Genomic DNA, 15,994 nt, shown 5'->3' on the forward strand with positions numbered 1-15,994 from the left:
GAATGGGATTCTGCATCAGATGACTGTTAAATGAGAATACACACAGTACACACAGGTAACACACACAGTAGACTATATAATGTATGTTGTAAATTACACTGTCCAACACAGTGATAACATTTGATGTTTCTTACACAAGTAGCTGTCAGTAGAATGTAGGCATATTGTATATAGTGGAAGATGTATAGTAATGTCTGCATCTGTGTCCAGTCTCCTGTACATCTCAGCAGCAGCTCATGGTATTCAATCTCCTGTACATCTCAGCAGCAGCTCATGGTATTCAATCTCCTGTACATCTCAGCAGCAGCTCACGGTATTCAATCTCCTGTACATCTCAGCAGCAGCTCACGGTATTCAATCTCCTGTACATCTCAGCAGCAGCTCATGGTATTCAATCTCCTGTACATCTCAGCAGCAGCTCACGGTATTCAATCTCCTGTACATCTCAGCAGCAGCTCATGGTATTCAATCTCCTGTACATCTCAGCAGCAGCTCATGGTATTCAATCTCCTGTACATCTCAGCAGCAGCTCACGGTATCCAATCTCCTGTACATCTCAGCAGCAGCTCACGGTATTCAATCTCCTGTACATCTCAGCAGCAGCTCACGGTATTCAATCTCCTGTACATCTCAGCAGCAGCTCACGGTATTCAATCTCCTGTACATCTCAGCAGCAGCTCACGGTATTCAATCTCCTGTACATCTCAGCAGCAGCTCACGGTATTCAATCTCCTGTACATCTCAGCAGCAGCTCACGGTATCCAATCTCCTGTACATCTCAGCAGCAGCTCACGGTATTCAATCTCCTGTACATCTCAGCAGCAGCTCACGGTATTCAATCTCCTGTACATCTCAGCAGCAGCTCATGGTATTCAATCTCCTGTACATCTCAGCAGCAGCTCACGGTATTCAATCTCCTGTACATCTCAGCAGCAGCTCACGGTATTCAATCTCCTGTACATCTCAGCAGCAGCTCACGGTATTCAATCTCCTGTACATCTCAGCAGCAGCTCACGGTATCCAAGTGTGTGTGTGTGTGTGTGTGTGTGTGTGTGTGTGTGTGTGTGTGTGTGTGTGTGTGTGTGTGTGTGTGTGTGTGTGTCTGTTTCCTCTCCTGTGTGTAGGGTAAATGTGCAGAGACAGCCTCTGGCAGAACAATACAAACTATTTTAAGAAGAACAGAGTCACACACACTGGAAAATCTGTAGACCTCCTTTCCAGTGGGCACAAACTGGTGGAATCAACGTTGTTTCAACGTCATTTGTCAACATACTGTGATGTGGAATCAGCGTGGAAAATACACTGTATTTTAAAAGTCATCAACCATTACTGTTTTCATTTCATTTCAACCAGTGTTGTAAACATTGAAATTAGGGTAAAACTTTAACTTAAAACATTAACTCCTAAGTCAAAGGGTGTTTATAGTTTCTGATGGCACCTTACATGTCTAATTAAAGCTAGCACAACCAGTCAGCTCTCCATATACATGTAGGAGTGTATGGAGGGGAGGACGGAATAGAATGAAGCTCTCTGTGGTTTGAACCACGAGTAAGTATCCTTGCCTGTGAAATGGAGATTCAGAGTTAGAGCTCAGCAGGGTAGCACAAACTCCCTGCAAACCTCAAGAGCCACAATGGTCTGTCCCTAGGCTGAACCCTAACACCAGATGAACCATAAACACAGCTAATGCACACATCACTTCACAGTTAACCTTATAGTATACACTGCTAGAGGGGCTGGAGAGATAGCTTATGGCTGCATCTGTCTGGGGATACTGTAGATATTAGAAGGGTCTCCACCAGATTACAGAGAGAGATCCACATTATACATGGCATCAGTGGATTGGATAGATTCCCCGCCGAGGTTTGGTCGGGGGGGGGCGGGTTCCATGCTCTCTGCGGTCAAGGATCAGGATGAACGCAGGGGTCATAGGGGTCGTGATAAAACATAGGTGTGGTGCGACAATCATAAATCAACACAGGGATCACGCCAATCGAGCGGAGTGGACGGACAGCAACTACTCACGTCAAAACTCAAACGGGGAGATATACGACCAGTCTTGCTGTTTTAGAAGCTCAACCATTAGCCATGGATGCATCCCAAGGTTTACACATGGTTTTACGGGCTGTGTGTCAAGTTGCGTAATGGCCACCATGGATGTTTTAAATCGCCACTTTTCCCCGCATTCACTCAGGCCACTCTCAAACTTAACTTCGATAGTGAGGGAAGCGTTTGGGGAATTCGGTCAAAGGCACAGAGTAGAGTAACAAATCTCACTTTGCCAGAGAGCTTTCCCATCCCAATCCACCGTGCAAGAGGTCTTGATAATTATTTTAACACAACCCTCACCTTTTATACAGTACGACGCAAATCAAGATTTATGGACTTCAAGACCAATCTGAACAGCCAGCTCAACCTGCCCCGGTTATCAAACCATATGTTTTTCGCCTCTCTATAAAAAATCATAATTCACAGGAAATTATGAAACATTTACTGTCCTGTGCAGAAAGTTCAGAGAGCATTCATAAAATATTTTTTATGAAACCTTTGTGATCATTTCATTATAGAAAAAGACACACACACACACACACACACACACACACACACACACACACACACACACACACACACACACACACACACACACACACACACACACACACACACACACACACACACACACACACACACACACTGTAAAAGTCCTCTGTGCACATCTGTGAGGCACAGAAAGAGCAGTTTCTGTCATGAATGTCACTAATCACCAATACTGGAGATTTATACTCTCTTGGCCGAGCTACACAAAAATACTAATTTAAACCATGGTCCACAGATGAGCTACAGACACAGTTGTATACATGTGCACATGCCCACACACACTCAAAATGCTTGATTCAAAACCAGGTTTATGAAGGCTATTTTCTACATACAGTACCATTAAGAAGTTTGGACACACCTACTCATTCTAGGGTTTTTCTTTATTTTTACTAATTTCAACATTGTAGAATAATAGTGAAGACATCAAACCTATGAAATAACACATATGGAATCATGTAGTAACCAAAAAAGTATATTTTAAAAATATATTTTAAAGTTGAGATTCTTCAAAGTAGCCGCCCTTTGCCTTGATGACAGCTTTGCACACTCTTGACATTCTCTCAATCAGCTTCATGAGTTAGTCGTCTGGAATGCATTTCAATTAACATTCTTTCCTTCATAATGCGTTTGAGCCAATCAGTTGTGTTGTGACAAGGTAGGGGTCGTATACAGAAGATAGCCCTATTTGGTAAAAGGCCAAGTCCATATTATGTCAAGAACAGCTCAAATAAGCAAAGAGAAATGACAGTCCATCATTACTTTATCAAATAAAATAAAATTGTATTTGTCACATGCGCCGAATACAACAGTTCACCTTACAGTGAAATGCTTAGTTACAAGCCCTTAACCAACAATGCAGTTTTAAGAAAATACCTACAAAAAAAGAAGAGAGATAAGAATAACAAATAATTAGAGTAGCAGTAAATAATGATAGCAGGACTATTTTTTATTTGTTTTATTTCACCTTTATTTTACCAGGTAGGCTAGTTGAGAACAAGTTCTCATTTGCAACTGCGACCTGGCCAAGATAAAGCAAAGCAGTTCGACACATACAACAACACAGAGTTACACATGGAATAAACAAACATACAGTCAATAATACAGTAGAAAAAGTCTATATACAGTATGTGCAAATGAGGTAGGATAAGGGAGGTAAGGCAATAAATAGGCCATGGTGGCGAAGTAATAACAAAATAGCAATTAAATACTGGAATGGTAGATGTGCAGAAGATGAATGTGCAAGTAGAGATACTGGGGTGCAAAGGAGCAAGATAAATAAATACAGTATGGGGATGAGGTAGTTGGATGGGCTATTTACAGATGGGCTATGTACAGGTGCAGTAATCTGTGAGCTGCTCTGACAGTTGGTGCTTAAAGCTAGTGAGGGAGATATGAGTCTCCAGCTTCAGTGATTTTTGCAGTTCGTTCCAGGGGGTACCGGTACAGAGTCAATGTGTGGGGGCACCGGTGTCGAGGTAATTGAGGTAATATTTTATAGTTATAAAAGTGACTATGCATAAATAATAACAGAGAGTAGCAGCAGCGTCTCAGAGGGGATGGAAATGCAAAAAGTCTGGGTATCCATTTGATTAGCTGTTCAGGAGTCTTATGGCTTGGGGGTAGAAGCTATTTAGGAGCCTCTTAGACCTAGACTTGGTGCTCGGCTACCGCTTGCCGTGCGGTAGCAAAGAGAACAGTCTATGACTAGAGTGGCTGGAGTCTTTGACCATTTTTAGGGCCTTCCTCTGACACCACCTGGTATAGAAGTCCTGGATGGCAGGAAGCTTGGCCCCGGTGATGTACTGGGCCGTTTGCACTACCCTCTGTAGTGCCTTGCGGTCGGAGGTCGAGCAGTTGCCATACCAGGCAGTGAAGAGACCAGTCAGGATGCTCTCCATAGTGCCAGCTGTAGAACCTTTTGAGGATCTGAGGATCCATGCCAAATCTTTTCAGTCTCCTGAGGGGGAATAGGTTTTGTCGTGCCCTTTTCACGACTGTCTTGGTGTGCTTGGACCATGTCAGTTTGTTGGTGATGTGGACGCCTAGGAACTTGAAGCTCTAAACCTGCTCCACTACAGTCTCGTCAAAGAGAATGGGCACATGCTCAGTCCTCCTTTTCCTGTAGTCCACACTCATCTCCTTTGTCTTGATCACGTTGAGGAAGAGGTTGTTGTCCTTGCACCACATGGGCAGGTCTCTGACCTCCTCCCTATAGGCGGTCTCATCATTGTCGGTGATCAGGCCTACCACTGTTGTGTCATCGGCAAATCTCATGATGGTGTTGGAGTCGTGTCTGACCATGCTGTCATGAGTGAACAGGGAGTACAGGAGGGGGCTGAGCACGCACCGCTAAGGGGCCCCCATGTTGAGGATCAGCGTTGCGGATGTGTTGTTACCTACCCTTACCACCTGGGGGCGGCCCGTCAGGAAGTCCAGGATCCAGTTGCAGAGGGAGGTGTTTTGTTACAGGGTTCTTAGCTTAGTGATGAGCTTTGGGGGCACTATGATGTTGAACGCTGAGCTGTAGTCAATGAACAGCATTCTCACATAGGTGTTACATTTGTCCAGGTAGGAAAGGGCAGCGTGGAGTGCAATAGAGATTGCATCATCTGTGGATCTGTCGGTGCGGTATGCAAATTGGAGTGGGTCTAGGGTTTCTGGGATAATGGTGTTGATGTGAGCCATGACCAGCCTTTCAAAGCATTTCATGGCTACAGACGTGAGTGCTAAGGGTCGGTAGTCATTTAGGCAGGTTACCTTAGTGTTCTTGGGCACAGGGACTATGGTGATCTGCTTGAAACATGTTGGTATTATAGACTCAGAGAGAGGTTGAAAATGTCAGTGAAGACACTTGCCAGTTGGTCAGCACATGGTCGGAGTACACGTCTTGGTAATCCGTCTGGCTCCGGTTTGAAGGTCTTACTCACATCGGCTGCGGAGAGCGTGATCACACAGTCACCCATGCATGTTTCAGTATTACTTGCCTCGAAGCAAGCATAGAAGTCATTTAGCTCGTCTGGTAGGCTCGTGTCACTGTGCAGCTCTCAGCAGTGCTTCCCTTTGTACTCTGTAATAGTTTGCAAGCCCTGCCACATCTGACGAGAGTCAGAGCTGGTGTAGTACAATTTGATCTTAGTCCTGTATTGATGATTTGCCTGTTTGATGGTTCCTCAGAGCGTGATTTCTTATTAGCTTCTGGGTTAGAATCCCGCTCCTTGAAAGCGGCAGCTCTACCCTTTAGCTCAGTGCAAATGTTGCCTGTAATCCATGGCTTCTGGTTGGGGTATGTACGTACAGCCACTGTGGGGACGACGTCCTCAATGTACTTATTGATAAAGCCAGTGACTGATGTGGTGTACTCCTCAATGTTATCGGAAGAATCCCAGAACATATTCCAGTCTGTGCTAGCAAAGCAGTCCTGTAGTTTGGCATCTGCTTCATCTGACCACTTTATTATAGACTGAGTCACTGGTGCTTCCTGCTTTAATCTTTTCTTGTAAGCAGGAATCTGTGTGTTGTAAAGGTGGTCTGGAATTTTTTCCCCCTCTGGTTGCACATTGAACATGCTGATAGAAATGAGGTAAAACTGATTTAATTTTCCCTGCATTAAAGTCCCCGGCCGCTAGGAGCGCCACCTCAGGATGACCGTTTTCCTGTTTGCTCATGGCGGTTTTAGTGCCAGCGTCAGTCTATGGTGGTATGTAGACTGCTACGAAAAATACAGATGATAACTCTCTAGTAGTGTGGTCTACAGCTTATCATGAGATACTCTATCTCAGGCGAGCAAAACCTCAAGACTTCCTTAGATATTGTACAGCAGCGGTTGTTCACATATATGCATAGGCCCCCGCCCCGTGTCTTACCAGAGGCTGCTGTTCTGTTCTGCCGATGGAGTGTTTAACCCACCAGCTGTATGTTCTTAATTTTGTCGTTCAGCCACGACTCTGTGAAACATAAGATATTACAGTTTTTAATGTCCCGCTGGTAGGATATACGTGCTTTCAGCTCGTCCCATTCATTTTCAAGCGATTAGCAGGACGGAAGGCAAGGGCAGATTAGCCACTCGTCGCCTGATCCTCGCAAGGCACCCTGATCTTTTTCCACAAAATATCTGTTTCCTTCTCCAGCGAATCACGGGGATCTGGGCCTGGTCGGGTGTCTGTGGTAGTATATCCCTCCCATCTGACTCATTGAAGAAAAACTCTTTGTCCAGTTTGAGTTGAGCAACTGCAGTTCAGATGTCCAGAAGCTCTTTTCGGTCATAAGAGACAGTAGCAGCAACATTATTTATTTTATTTATTTTATTTCACCTTTATTTAACCAGGTAGGCTAGTTGAGAACAAGTTCTCATTTGCAACTGCGACCTGGCCAAGATAAAGCATAGCAGTGTGAACAGACAACAACACAGAGTTACACATGGAGTAAACAATAAACAAGTCAATAACATGGTAGAAAAAAAGAGAATCTATATACAAATTGTGCAAAAGGCATGATGAGGTAGGCAATAAATCGAATAATTACAATTTAGCAGATTAACACTGGAGTGATAAATCATCAGATGATCATGTGCAAGTAGAGATACTGGTGTGCAAAAGAGCAGAAAAGTAAATAAATAAAAGCAGTATGGGGGTGAGGTAGGTAAATTGGGTGGGCTATATACCGATGGACTATGTACAGCTGCAGCGATCGGTTAGCTGCTCAGATAGCAGATGTTTAAAGTTGTTGAGGGAGATAAAAGTCTCCAACTTCCGAGATTTTTGCAATTCGTTCCAGTCGTAGGCAGCAGAGAACTGGAAGGAAAGGCGGCCAAATGAGGTTTTGGCTTTAGGGATGATCAGTGAGATACACCTGCTGGAGCGCGTGCTACGGGTGGGTGTAGCCATCGTGACCAGTGAACTGAGATAAGGCGGCACTTTACCTAGCATAGCCTTGTAGATGACCTGGAGCCAGTGGGTCTGACGACGAACATGTAGCGAGGGCCAGCCGACTAGGGCATACAGGTCGCAGTGGTGGGTAGTATATGGGGCTTTGGTGACAAAACGGATGGCACTGTGATAAACTGCATCCAGTTTGCTGAGTAGAGTATTGGAAGCTATTTTGTAGATGACATCGCCGAAGTCGAGGATCGGTAGGATAGTCAGTTTTACTAGGGTAAGTTTTGCGGCGTGAGTGAAGGAGGCTTTGTTGCGAAATAGAAAGCCGACTCTAGATTTGATTTTGGATTGGAGATGTTTGATATGAGTCTGGAAGGAGCAAAACAAGTTATGAACAACACGAAAAAACAAACAAAATAGCATGGTTGGTTAAGAGCCGATAAGACGGCAGCACTCCCCTCCGGTGCCATCACACAGGAAGGCCAGTCAATCCGGAAAATGTCAAGAACTTTTGAAGTTTCTTCAAATGCAGTCACAAAAACCATCAAGCGCTATGATGAAACTGGCTCTCATGAGGACCGCCACAGGAAAGGAAGACCCAGAGTTACCTCTGCTGCAGAGGACAAGTTCATTAAAGTTATCTGCAAAACAGATTGCAGCACAAATAAATGCTTCACAGAGTTCAAGTAACAGACACATCTCAACATCAACTGTTCAGAGAAGACTATGTGAATCAGGCATTCATGGTCAAATTGCTGCAAAGAAACCACTACTAAAGGACACCAATAATAAGAAGAGACTTGCTTGGGCCAAGAAACACAAGCAGTGGACATTAGACTAGTGGAAATCTGTCCTTTGTTCTGATGAGTCCAAATGTGAGATTTTTAGTTCCAACTGCTGTCTTTGTGAGACGCAGAGTAGGTGAACGGATGATCTCCACGTTTGAGGGAGGAGGTGTGATGGTTCTTTGCTGGTGACACTGTCAGTGATTTATTTAGAATTCAAGGCACACTTAACCAGCATGGCTACCACAGCATTCTGCAGGGATACACCATCCCATCTGGTTTGCGCTTAGTGGGACTATCATTTGTTTTTCAACAGGACAATGACCCTACACACCTCCAGGCTGTGTAAGGACTATTTGACCAAGAAGGAGAGTGATGCAGTGCTGCATCAGATGACCTGGCCTCCACAATCACCCGATGGTTTGTGATGAATTGGACCGCAGAGTGAAGGAAAAGCAGCCAACAAATGCTCAGCATATGTGAGAACTCCTTCAAGACTGTTGGAATAGCATTCCAGGTGAAGCTGGTTGAGAGAATGCCATGCGTGTGCAAAGCTGTCATGAAGGCAAAGGCTGGCTACTTTGAAGAATCTAAAATATAAACTATATTTTGATTTGTTTAACAATTTTGTGGTTACTACATGATTCCATTTGTGTTATTTCATAGTTTTGATGTCTTCACTATTATTCTACAACGTAGAAAATAGTCAAATAAAGAAAAAACCTTGAATGAGTAGGTGTGTCCAAACTTTTGACTGGTACTGTTTGTGAGAATGAATCGCTCCCTCCATTGACACTGCTGTCCTCTCTAACCAGGTACCATTGCACAGGTGTGTTTGACAGAGAACGACACAGTATGTGGGTGTTATGAGAGAATGACATGGGCCTTGACCAACACTAACACTTACCTGGACACCACGCTCAAATTGTCTCAATCGAAATGTAGACGATGCCATTCATTTAGGTCAAAGTCCCATAATAAGACCGATCAAACATTTATCTGTGTTTATGATGTTTATTTATTCATAAAATACTGAAGGAAATATGTGTGATAAGGAATTACATATCAAATGTAGACCTATTGAGACACCACTTTGTTGAGTCCTCGTACCACCGTAGATGTATTTTAAATAGCACTGCCCTCTGGAGGATAATAGTGAGAGTGAATGACAGAGTACTCAGCAATCTCTAACATGCAGACCACACAGCCTGCGTCGCAAAATAAATGTACACATACATGTTATTCAATCATTGCACACACACTGCTCGCTCGCATCAACGAGTGTCTGCGTAGCCAGGCGTTAAAATAGAACTTGGTTTTATTTGTGACGCTTGAGGCACTGCAAGTCCCGCCTCTCCCATCTCCTCGTTGGTTTTTAGGAGCATATACCCACGTGGGTGATTGAAAGATGAACTGAGGTCCACACTCCAGTCCAGTTAGTGGTGGTAATGCACCTTAAAGTTGATTACCAACCACCATATAAAGTCCAAAGAAGAAGAAGAAGCCTGAAGGAGGAGAGATTACTAGAAACTAACTCGGTTTACCCTTTTATCTGTGGATTCATTGTCGGAGTAGAGGACCTTGTGCATTTCAGGTAAAATAACAACCCAATGTTTATATCCCAGGACAAATTAGCCTGCAACAGTAAGCTAGCTAAATAGGACAAATTAGCCTGCAACAGTAAGCTAGCTAGCTAAATTTCCATAAATGTTTAATACTTTTCGACCTGTCCCCCAAATTAATATAGTTGGTTCAGAGTTCGTTTTGATATTTCAACCTGCGTGTCCTGATCGGTTTGGTGTGGGTGGACAAAATCCACATGTGCGCGGACGCAGGCGGCGCCTGGTCTAGTCAGCATGTAAGAAATCTTCAATTAAAAAGAGTCATGACAAGTTGGTTGTAAAATACATGTCTATTACAAAATGTTACATACAGTGCATAGTTACTGCAATATCAAACTTCAATATTTCAAATTCATGAATCTTTCTACTTGGTCTTCACCAAGTCTCCCGAGCCAAATATACTTGTCATTAACTTAACCTTTACAAGTGTTCCCATTTTGTCAACGCAAAACCTCATACCGTTTTTTCATCTTGGTGACAAACCACACATGCGCATAATTGTTGACCACATGTCCCGGATTGTGCGGAACAGTCCCACATTTTGGCATTTTGTCCCACTTCCCGCAAACAATCATGTCCCGCATTTTATCAACAAATTAAAACCCCACTAATTTACTAAAGGTAGATTTGTCCCCGTATTTCACTCAGACGTCCTATTAATTTGATACGAATTGATTCCAACCTGTCTTTTGCAGTCACGTTGCGTTTATGAACGAGATTTAGGCCAATGTCATATCGTCAACCAATCACATTTGTCAAATCTTTTCGGGCTAAATTCTAGTTACTTGGAGAGGACAGTTACTACTTACAATATGTGTGCTTCTAACGAAGAGCTACAAAACTAAGTAAAAAAACTTGTGATGCTCATTAGTTGCTCATTCTAGATATTTGCTGCTACTTCACTCAATCCCGTTTTAAGTCTCCCATCCTAACTGTTTTACATTCCCTGAGACCAACAAGAAACGTTTTCTTGGCCAAATATTTGCAGATTTTCATAAAACAGCCACAAAAGTGGTCTCTCGTTTCTGTATCACCAAATTTTGCGCGAGGCAAAAGACTATGCTACGTGCTATTCAATTAGCTCTGTTGGTGCAGCGGGAGGGGGATTTGTGTGTAGGCTACATTGTCACTCGAATATCGCGCAAATCATACCGCTGTCCCGCATTTTCGATTTTTTTTATGTGGTCAACCTAACATGATGTATATACCAAAATAATGTAGTTCCTCCTTTCGAATATACCAAATCAAGATGTATTTGCTGTATAATAACTGCTAAAGTTTAAAAACGAGCATACAGAAGAAGAAAAAAATCCACCCAAATATGTTGTGGTCAGCAACATTTAGCCAAGCAGGGAGAATGACGGTAGCACCAATAGTGTCAATATTGACCAACTGTACATAAATGTGGCATGTCTCTTAAATCTGTCTTGTTGAGAATTGTGAAATGCACTGTAAATTAAATGTGCTTGATTTGACTTGCCTGGTCTTTGGTTTGGACAGTCCTATACACTATTCCCTTTAACCTGAATGAGGGCAGAGTAGGACGATTCTGTGTAGAACTGAAGATAATCAGTTAGAACAGGTCAAACCTGGTCAGAACCAGTCAGAACTGGTCAGAGGTTCTTGCAGCAGGTACTGCGTTTCTCCTGGGTGTCGCTAGCTGGTCCAATAGTACTGGACAGGGTCACGGCAGTGATGGACACGCGGGGCACCTCTCGACTGGCCACCTTCTTGTGGATCGCTGGGGGTAACAGATATCATCACGTCAAAAAGTGATGCTGGTCTTACACACACACGTCACAGAAAAGGTGCATGGCAGAAAAGTGCACCAAGTACAATAGTAGAGATCCACATGACATGGTGTTGTCTAACGTTTTCTAGATAAAGGTATGAAGTACAAGAGCAACATAATAAGAACCTGTGAGAACTTCCTGGAAAGCAGCTTCAACGTTGGTAGAATCCAGAGCTGACGTCTCCATAAACAAGAGGCCATTCTTTTCTGCATGAGAAGGAATACCTTGTTGACTATATTCTTACGGACATCATACTCAAAACCAACCTTAGAATTCCTTTTCATTGATGCAAAGTTGGTCATTTCTTTTACATTACCATCAGACATTGATATTCTATTCAATGGAAAAGCAATATGAAACATTTTGCAATATTCTGCCACTTTCTGTCATTGACTGCATATTGCACACTTGTGTAACTAGTAACTAAGTTACAGGTAACTGGTAAGTAACTGGTAACTAACTAGTAGCTAAGTAACTCATAACTGGTAAATAACTAGTAAGTAACTTTTAACTAACTGGTAAGTAAATTATTACCTGTGAAGTCCTTGGCCTCCTCGGTGGGCACGGTCCTCAGGGTATCCAGATCACACTTGTTGCCCACCAGCATGACCACCATGTGGGGCTCAGTGTGGTCGTACAGCTCCTTCAGCCAACGCTCCACACTCTCATAGGTTAGGTGCTTGGTGATGTCATACACCAGCAGAGCCCCCACCGCCCCTCTGTAGTACCTGGAGAGAGAAAGAGAGAGAAACGGAGAGAGGGAGAGAAAGAGAGAGAAACAGAGAGAGAGATCGACAGAGAGAAACAGAGAGCAAGAGAGACCGAGAAACAGAGAGAGAGCGAGAAAGAGAGAGATCGACAGAGGGAGAACCAGAGAGAGAGAGAACCAGAGAGAGGGACATCTAAAGTGAAGTCAGATGTTCACTTGGTGGGGGGGTTGTGTTTGCATAAACAGTGCATTCGTGAAGTATTCAGACTCTTTCATTTTTTTCACATTTTGTTACATTACAGCCTTATTCTAAAATGTATTAAATTGTTTCCCCCCCCTCCCCAATCTACACACAATACCCCATAATGACAAAGCAAAAAAACTGGTTAATATACATTTTTGCAAATTGATATAAAAAAGAGTGAAATATGACATTTACATAAGTTTTCAGACCCTTTACTCAGTACTTTGTTGAAGAACCTTGGCAGCGATTACAGCCTCAAGTCTTTTTGGGTATGACGCTAAAAGCTTGGCACATCTGTATTTAGGGAGTTTCTCCCATTCTTCTCTGCAGATCCTCTCAAGCTCTGTCAGGTTGGATGGGGAGCATCGCTGCACAGCTATTTTCAGGTCTCTCCAGCGATGTTCGATCAGGGTCAAGTCTGGGCTCCGGCTGGGCCACTCAAGGACATTCAGAGACTTGTCCCGAAGCCACTCCTTCGTTGTCTTGGCTGTGTGTTTAGCGTCGTTGTCCTGTTGGAGGGTGAAACTTCACCCTAGTCTGAGGTCCTGAGCACTCTGGAGCAGGTTTTCATCAAGGACCTCTGTACTTTGTTCCGTTCATCTTTCATCGATCCTGACTAGTCTCCCATTCCCTGCCGTTGAAAAACATCCCTACAGCATGATGCTGCCACCACCATGCTTCACCGTAGGGATGGTGCCAGGTTTCCTCCAGACTTGACGCTTGGCATTCAGGCCAAAGAGTTCAATCTTGGTTTCATCAGACCAGAGAATCTTGTTTCTCATGGTCTGAGAGTCCTTTAGGTGCCTTTTGGCAAACTGGCGGGCTGTCATGTGCCTTTTACTGAGGAGTGGCTTCCGTCTGGCCACTCTACCATAAAGCCCTGATTGGTGGAGTGTTGCAGAGATGGTTGCCCTTCTGGAAGGTTCTCCACAGGGGAACTCTAGAGCTCTGTCAGAGTGACCATCGGGTTATTGGTTACCTCCCTTTCCAAGGCCCTTCTTCCCTAATTGCTCAGTTTGTCCGGCCAGCCAGCTGTAAGAAGAGTCTCGGTGGTTCCAAACTTCTTCCATTTAAGAATGATAGAGGCCACTGTGTTCTTGGGGACCTTCAATGCTGCAGAATTTTTTTGGTACCCTTCCCCAGATCTGTGCCTCGACACAATCATGTCTCTGAGCTCTACGGAGAATTCCTTCGACCTCATGGTTTGGTTTTTGCATTGTCAAGCATTGTCAACTGTGGGACCTTATATAGACTGGTGTGTTCCTTTCCAAATCATGTCCAATCAATTGAATTTACCACAGGTGGACTGCAATAAAGTAGTAGAAACATCTCAAGGATGATCAATGGAAACAGGATGCACCTGATCTCAATTTCGAGTCTCATAGCAAGGGGCTGAATACTTATGTAAATAAGTTATTTCTGTTTTTATAATTTTTTTATACATTTGCAAAAACCTAAAAACCTGTTCTTGCTTTGTCATTATGAGGTATTCTGTGTAGATTAATTAGGGAAAAAATTATTTCATAAATTCTAGAATAAGGCTGTAACGTAACAAAATGTGGAAAAAATCAAGTGGTCTGAATACTTTCTGAACACATTGTATGTGTGTATCTATCCACACTGAGGTGATTGGCTCTCTAGCACTCTAATGTATGTGTTGTGTACAAGGAGTGTGTGTGTATGTCCATGCATGCGTTCTGGTGTGTGCACGTATGTGTGTGTTGAGTGCACGTGTGTCCTGATGTGTGTACCCACGCGGAGGTGTTGGCTCTGTATCTCTCCAGCCCTGCCGTGTCCCAGATCTGAGCCTTGATGGCGAAGTTATCCAGCTGAACAGTGCGGGTGCTGAACTCCACTCCGATGGTGGTGCGGCTGTCGTGGTTAAACTCATTCTGGGTGAAGCGAGACAGCAGGTTGCTTTTCCCAACACCAGACTCACCAATCAGAACCACTAAAGGATGACAGATATCATGGAAACACTTGAGTAAATGAGGGATACAAAGTATATTGAAAGCAAGTGCTGCCATACAAGTGTGGTTCCTGTGTTAATTAAGCAATTAACATCCCATCATGCTTAGGGTCATATATAAAAATGCTGGGCAGGCCATTATTTTAGTCATTATTTTGGCTACCATGGTTATGCTCCCATAGGATGATAATGCCCCCATCCACCGGTCACGAATGTTCACTTAATGGTTTAATGAGCATGAAACGATGTAAGTCATGTGCCATGGCCGTCTCAGTCACCAGATCTCAACCCATATGAACACTTATGGGAGATTCTGGAGCGGTGCCTGAGACACCGTTTTCTATCTCCATCAACAAAACACAAAATTATGGAATTTCTTGTGGAAGAATGGTGTCGTATCCATCCAATAGAGTTCCAGGAACTTGTAGAATCTTGTTGCTGTTTCCTTTATTTAGTCAGTTACTTATATCATTATTACGTTTCTTGGGTGCAATGTTAGATGTTTCAGGTACAACAGTACCATCTACACTGAGTTTATAAAACATTAAGAACACCTGCTCGTTCCATGACGTAGACTGACCAGGTGAATCTAGGTGAAAGCTATGATCCCCTTATTGATGTCACTTGTTAAATCCACTTCAATCAGTGTAGATGAAGGGGGGGAGAAAGGTTAAAGAAGGATTTATAAGCATGGATTGTGTATGTGTGCCATTCAGAGGGTGAATGGGCAAGACAACATATTTAAGTGCCTTTGAACGGGGTATGGAAGTAGGTGCCAGGTGCACCAGTTTGTGTCAAGAACTGGAATGCTGCAGGGTTTTTCACACACTTTCCCGTGTTTTTCAAGAATGGTTTCAAGAATGGTTCACCACCCAAAGGACATCCCGGGGGATTTGTTTACATATAGAATCAGCTTCTTTGACAAACAAGACTCACCTTTGAAGACAAAGTTGTAGCTTTCGTCACCCATACTGTGCCGTTGTTGAGCCCTGGTGGGTTCCTCCTCCGCCTGGTAGAGGAGTGCTACTGCATTAGGTCCCAGGAGAGGGAGAACGAGAGAAAAAAAGAGAGAACAGCAGAGACAAGCGCCTCTCTTGTCTCCCAAGGCGCCAACGTAGTGAGACAGTGTAACAGAAGTGAAAATGAAGGAGAAAGAGAGAGAACAGGTTAGAGCTAGGCTAACACTGACACTCCTCTTTCTTTATCTGTAGATGGGGGCAGTTTGTCTATGGACAGACAGAGAGACGATCCCTGCTACTGCCGATTCCTCCTGTGGCTCAGCTGACACATGGGAGAGGCAGAGGCGGAGGGGGGAAGTTGATGTCAGAGCAGGTGTAACAGGTAGAACCACTAGCATGTACAGTTATCACAAGAGAATAGACTCCACCCTCCCTCCCTCC

The 15,994-nt window shown here is 43.7% G+C and overlaps 1 protein-coding gene across 1 annotated transcript; it reads right to left on the bottom strand.

The window, feature by feature from the left end:
• Positions 1-10,154: 10,154 nt before the first annotated feature.
• LOC139559248 (ras-related protein Rab-25-like) lies at positions 10,155-15,856 on the bottom strand. Its single transcript, XM_071375055.1, has 5 exons — positions 15,531-15,856; positions 14,381-14,576; positions 12,207-12,400; positions 11,798-11,878; positions 10,155-11,620 (listed from the first exon to the last, which is right to left on the bottom strand). Exons 1-5 carry the CDS (start codon positions 15,562-15,564, stop codon positions 11,493-11,495), a joined length of 633 nt encoding a protein of 210 aa, XP_071231156.1. The 5' UTR covers positions 15,565-15,856; the 3' UTR covers positions 10,155-11,492.
• Between the last annotated feature and the right edge of the window lie 138 nt (positions 15,857-15,994).

The sequence above is a fragment of the Salvelinus alpinus genome, chromosome 29, assembly GCF_045679555.1.
Source record: "Salvelinus alpinus chromosome 29, SLU_Salpinus.1, whole genome shotgun sequence".
NCBI lineage: Eukaryota > Metazoa > Chordata > Actinopteri > Salmoniformes > Salmonidae > Salvelinus > Salvelinus alpinus.

Excerpts from the sequence above, each read along its gene's own strand:
- LOC139559248 (XM_071375055.1), bottom strand. The coding sequence starts at position 15,564 with ATGGGTGACGAAAGCTACAACTTTGTCTTCAAAG. Across the intron at positions 14,577-15,530 it reads CTACAACTTTGTCTTCAAAG|TGGTTCTGATTGGTGAGTCT; the intron begins GTGAGTCTTGTT and ends GTCATCCTTTAG. Across the intron at positions 12,401-14,380 it reads TACAGAGCCAACACCTCCGC|GTACTACAGAGGGGCGGTGG; the intron begins GTGGGTACACAC and ends TTCTCTCTCCAG.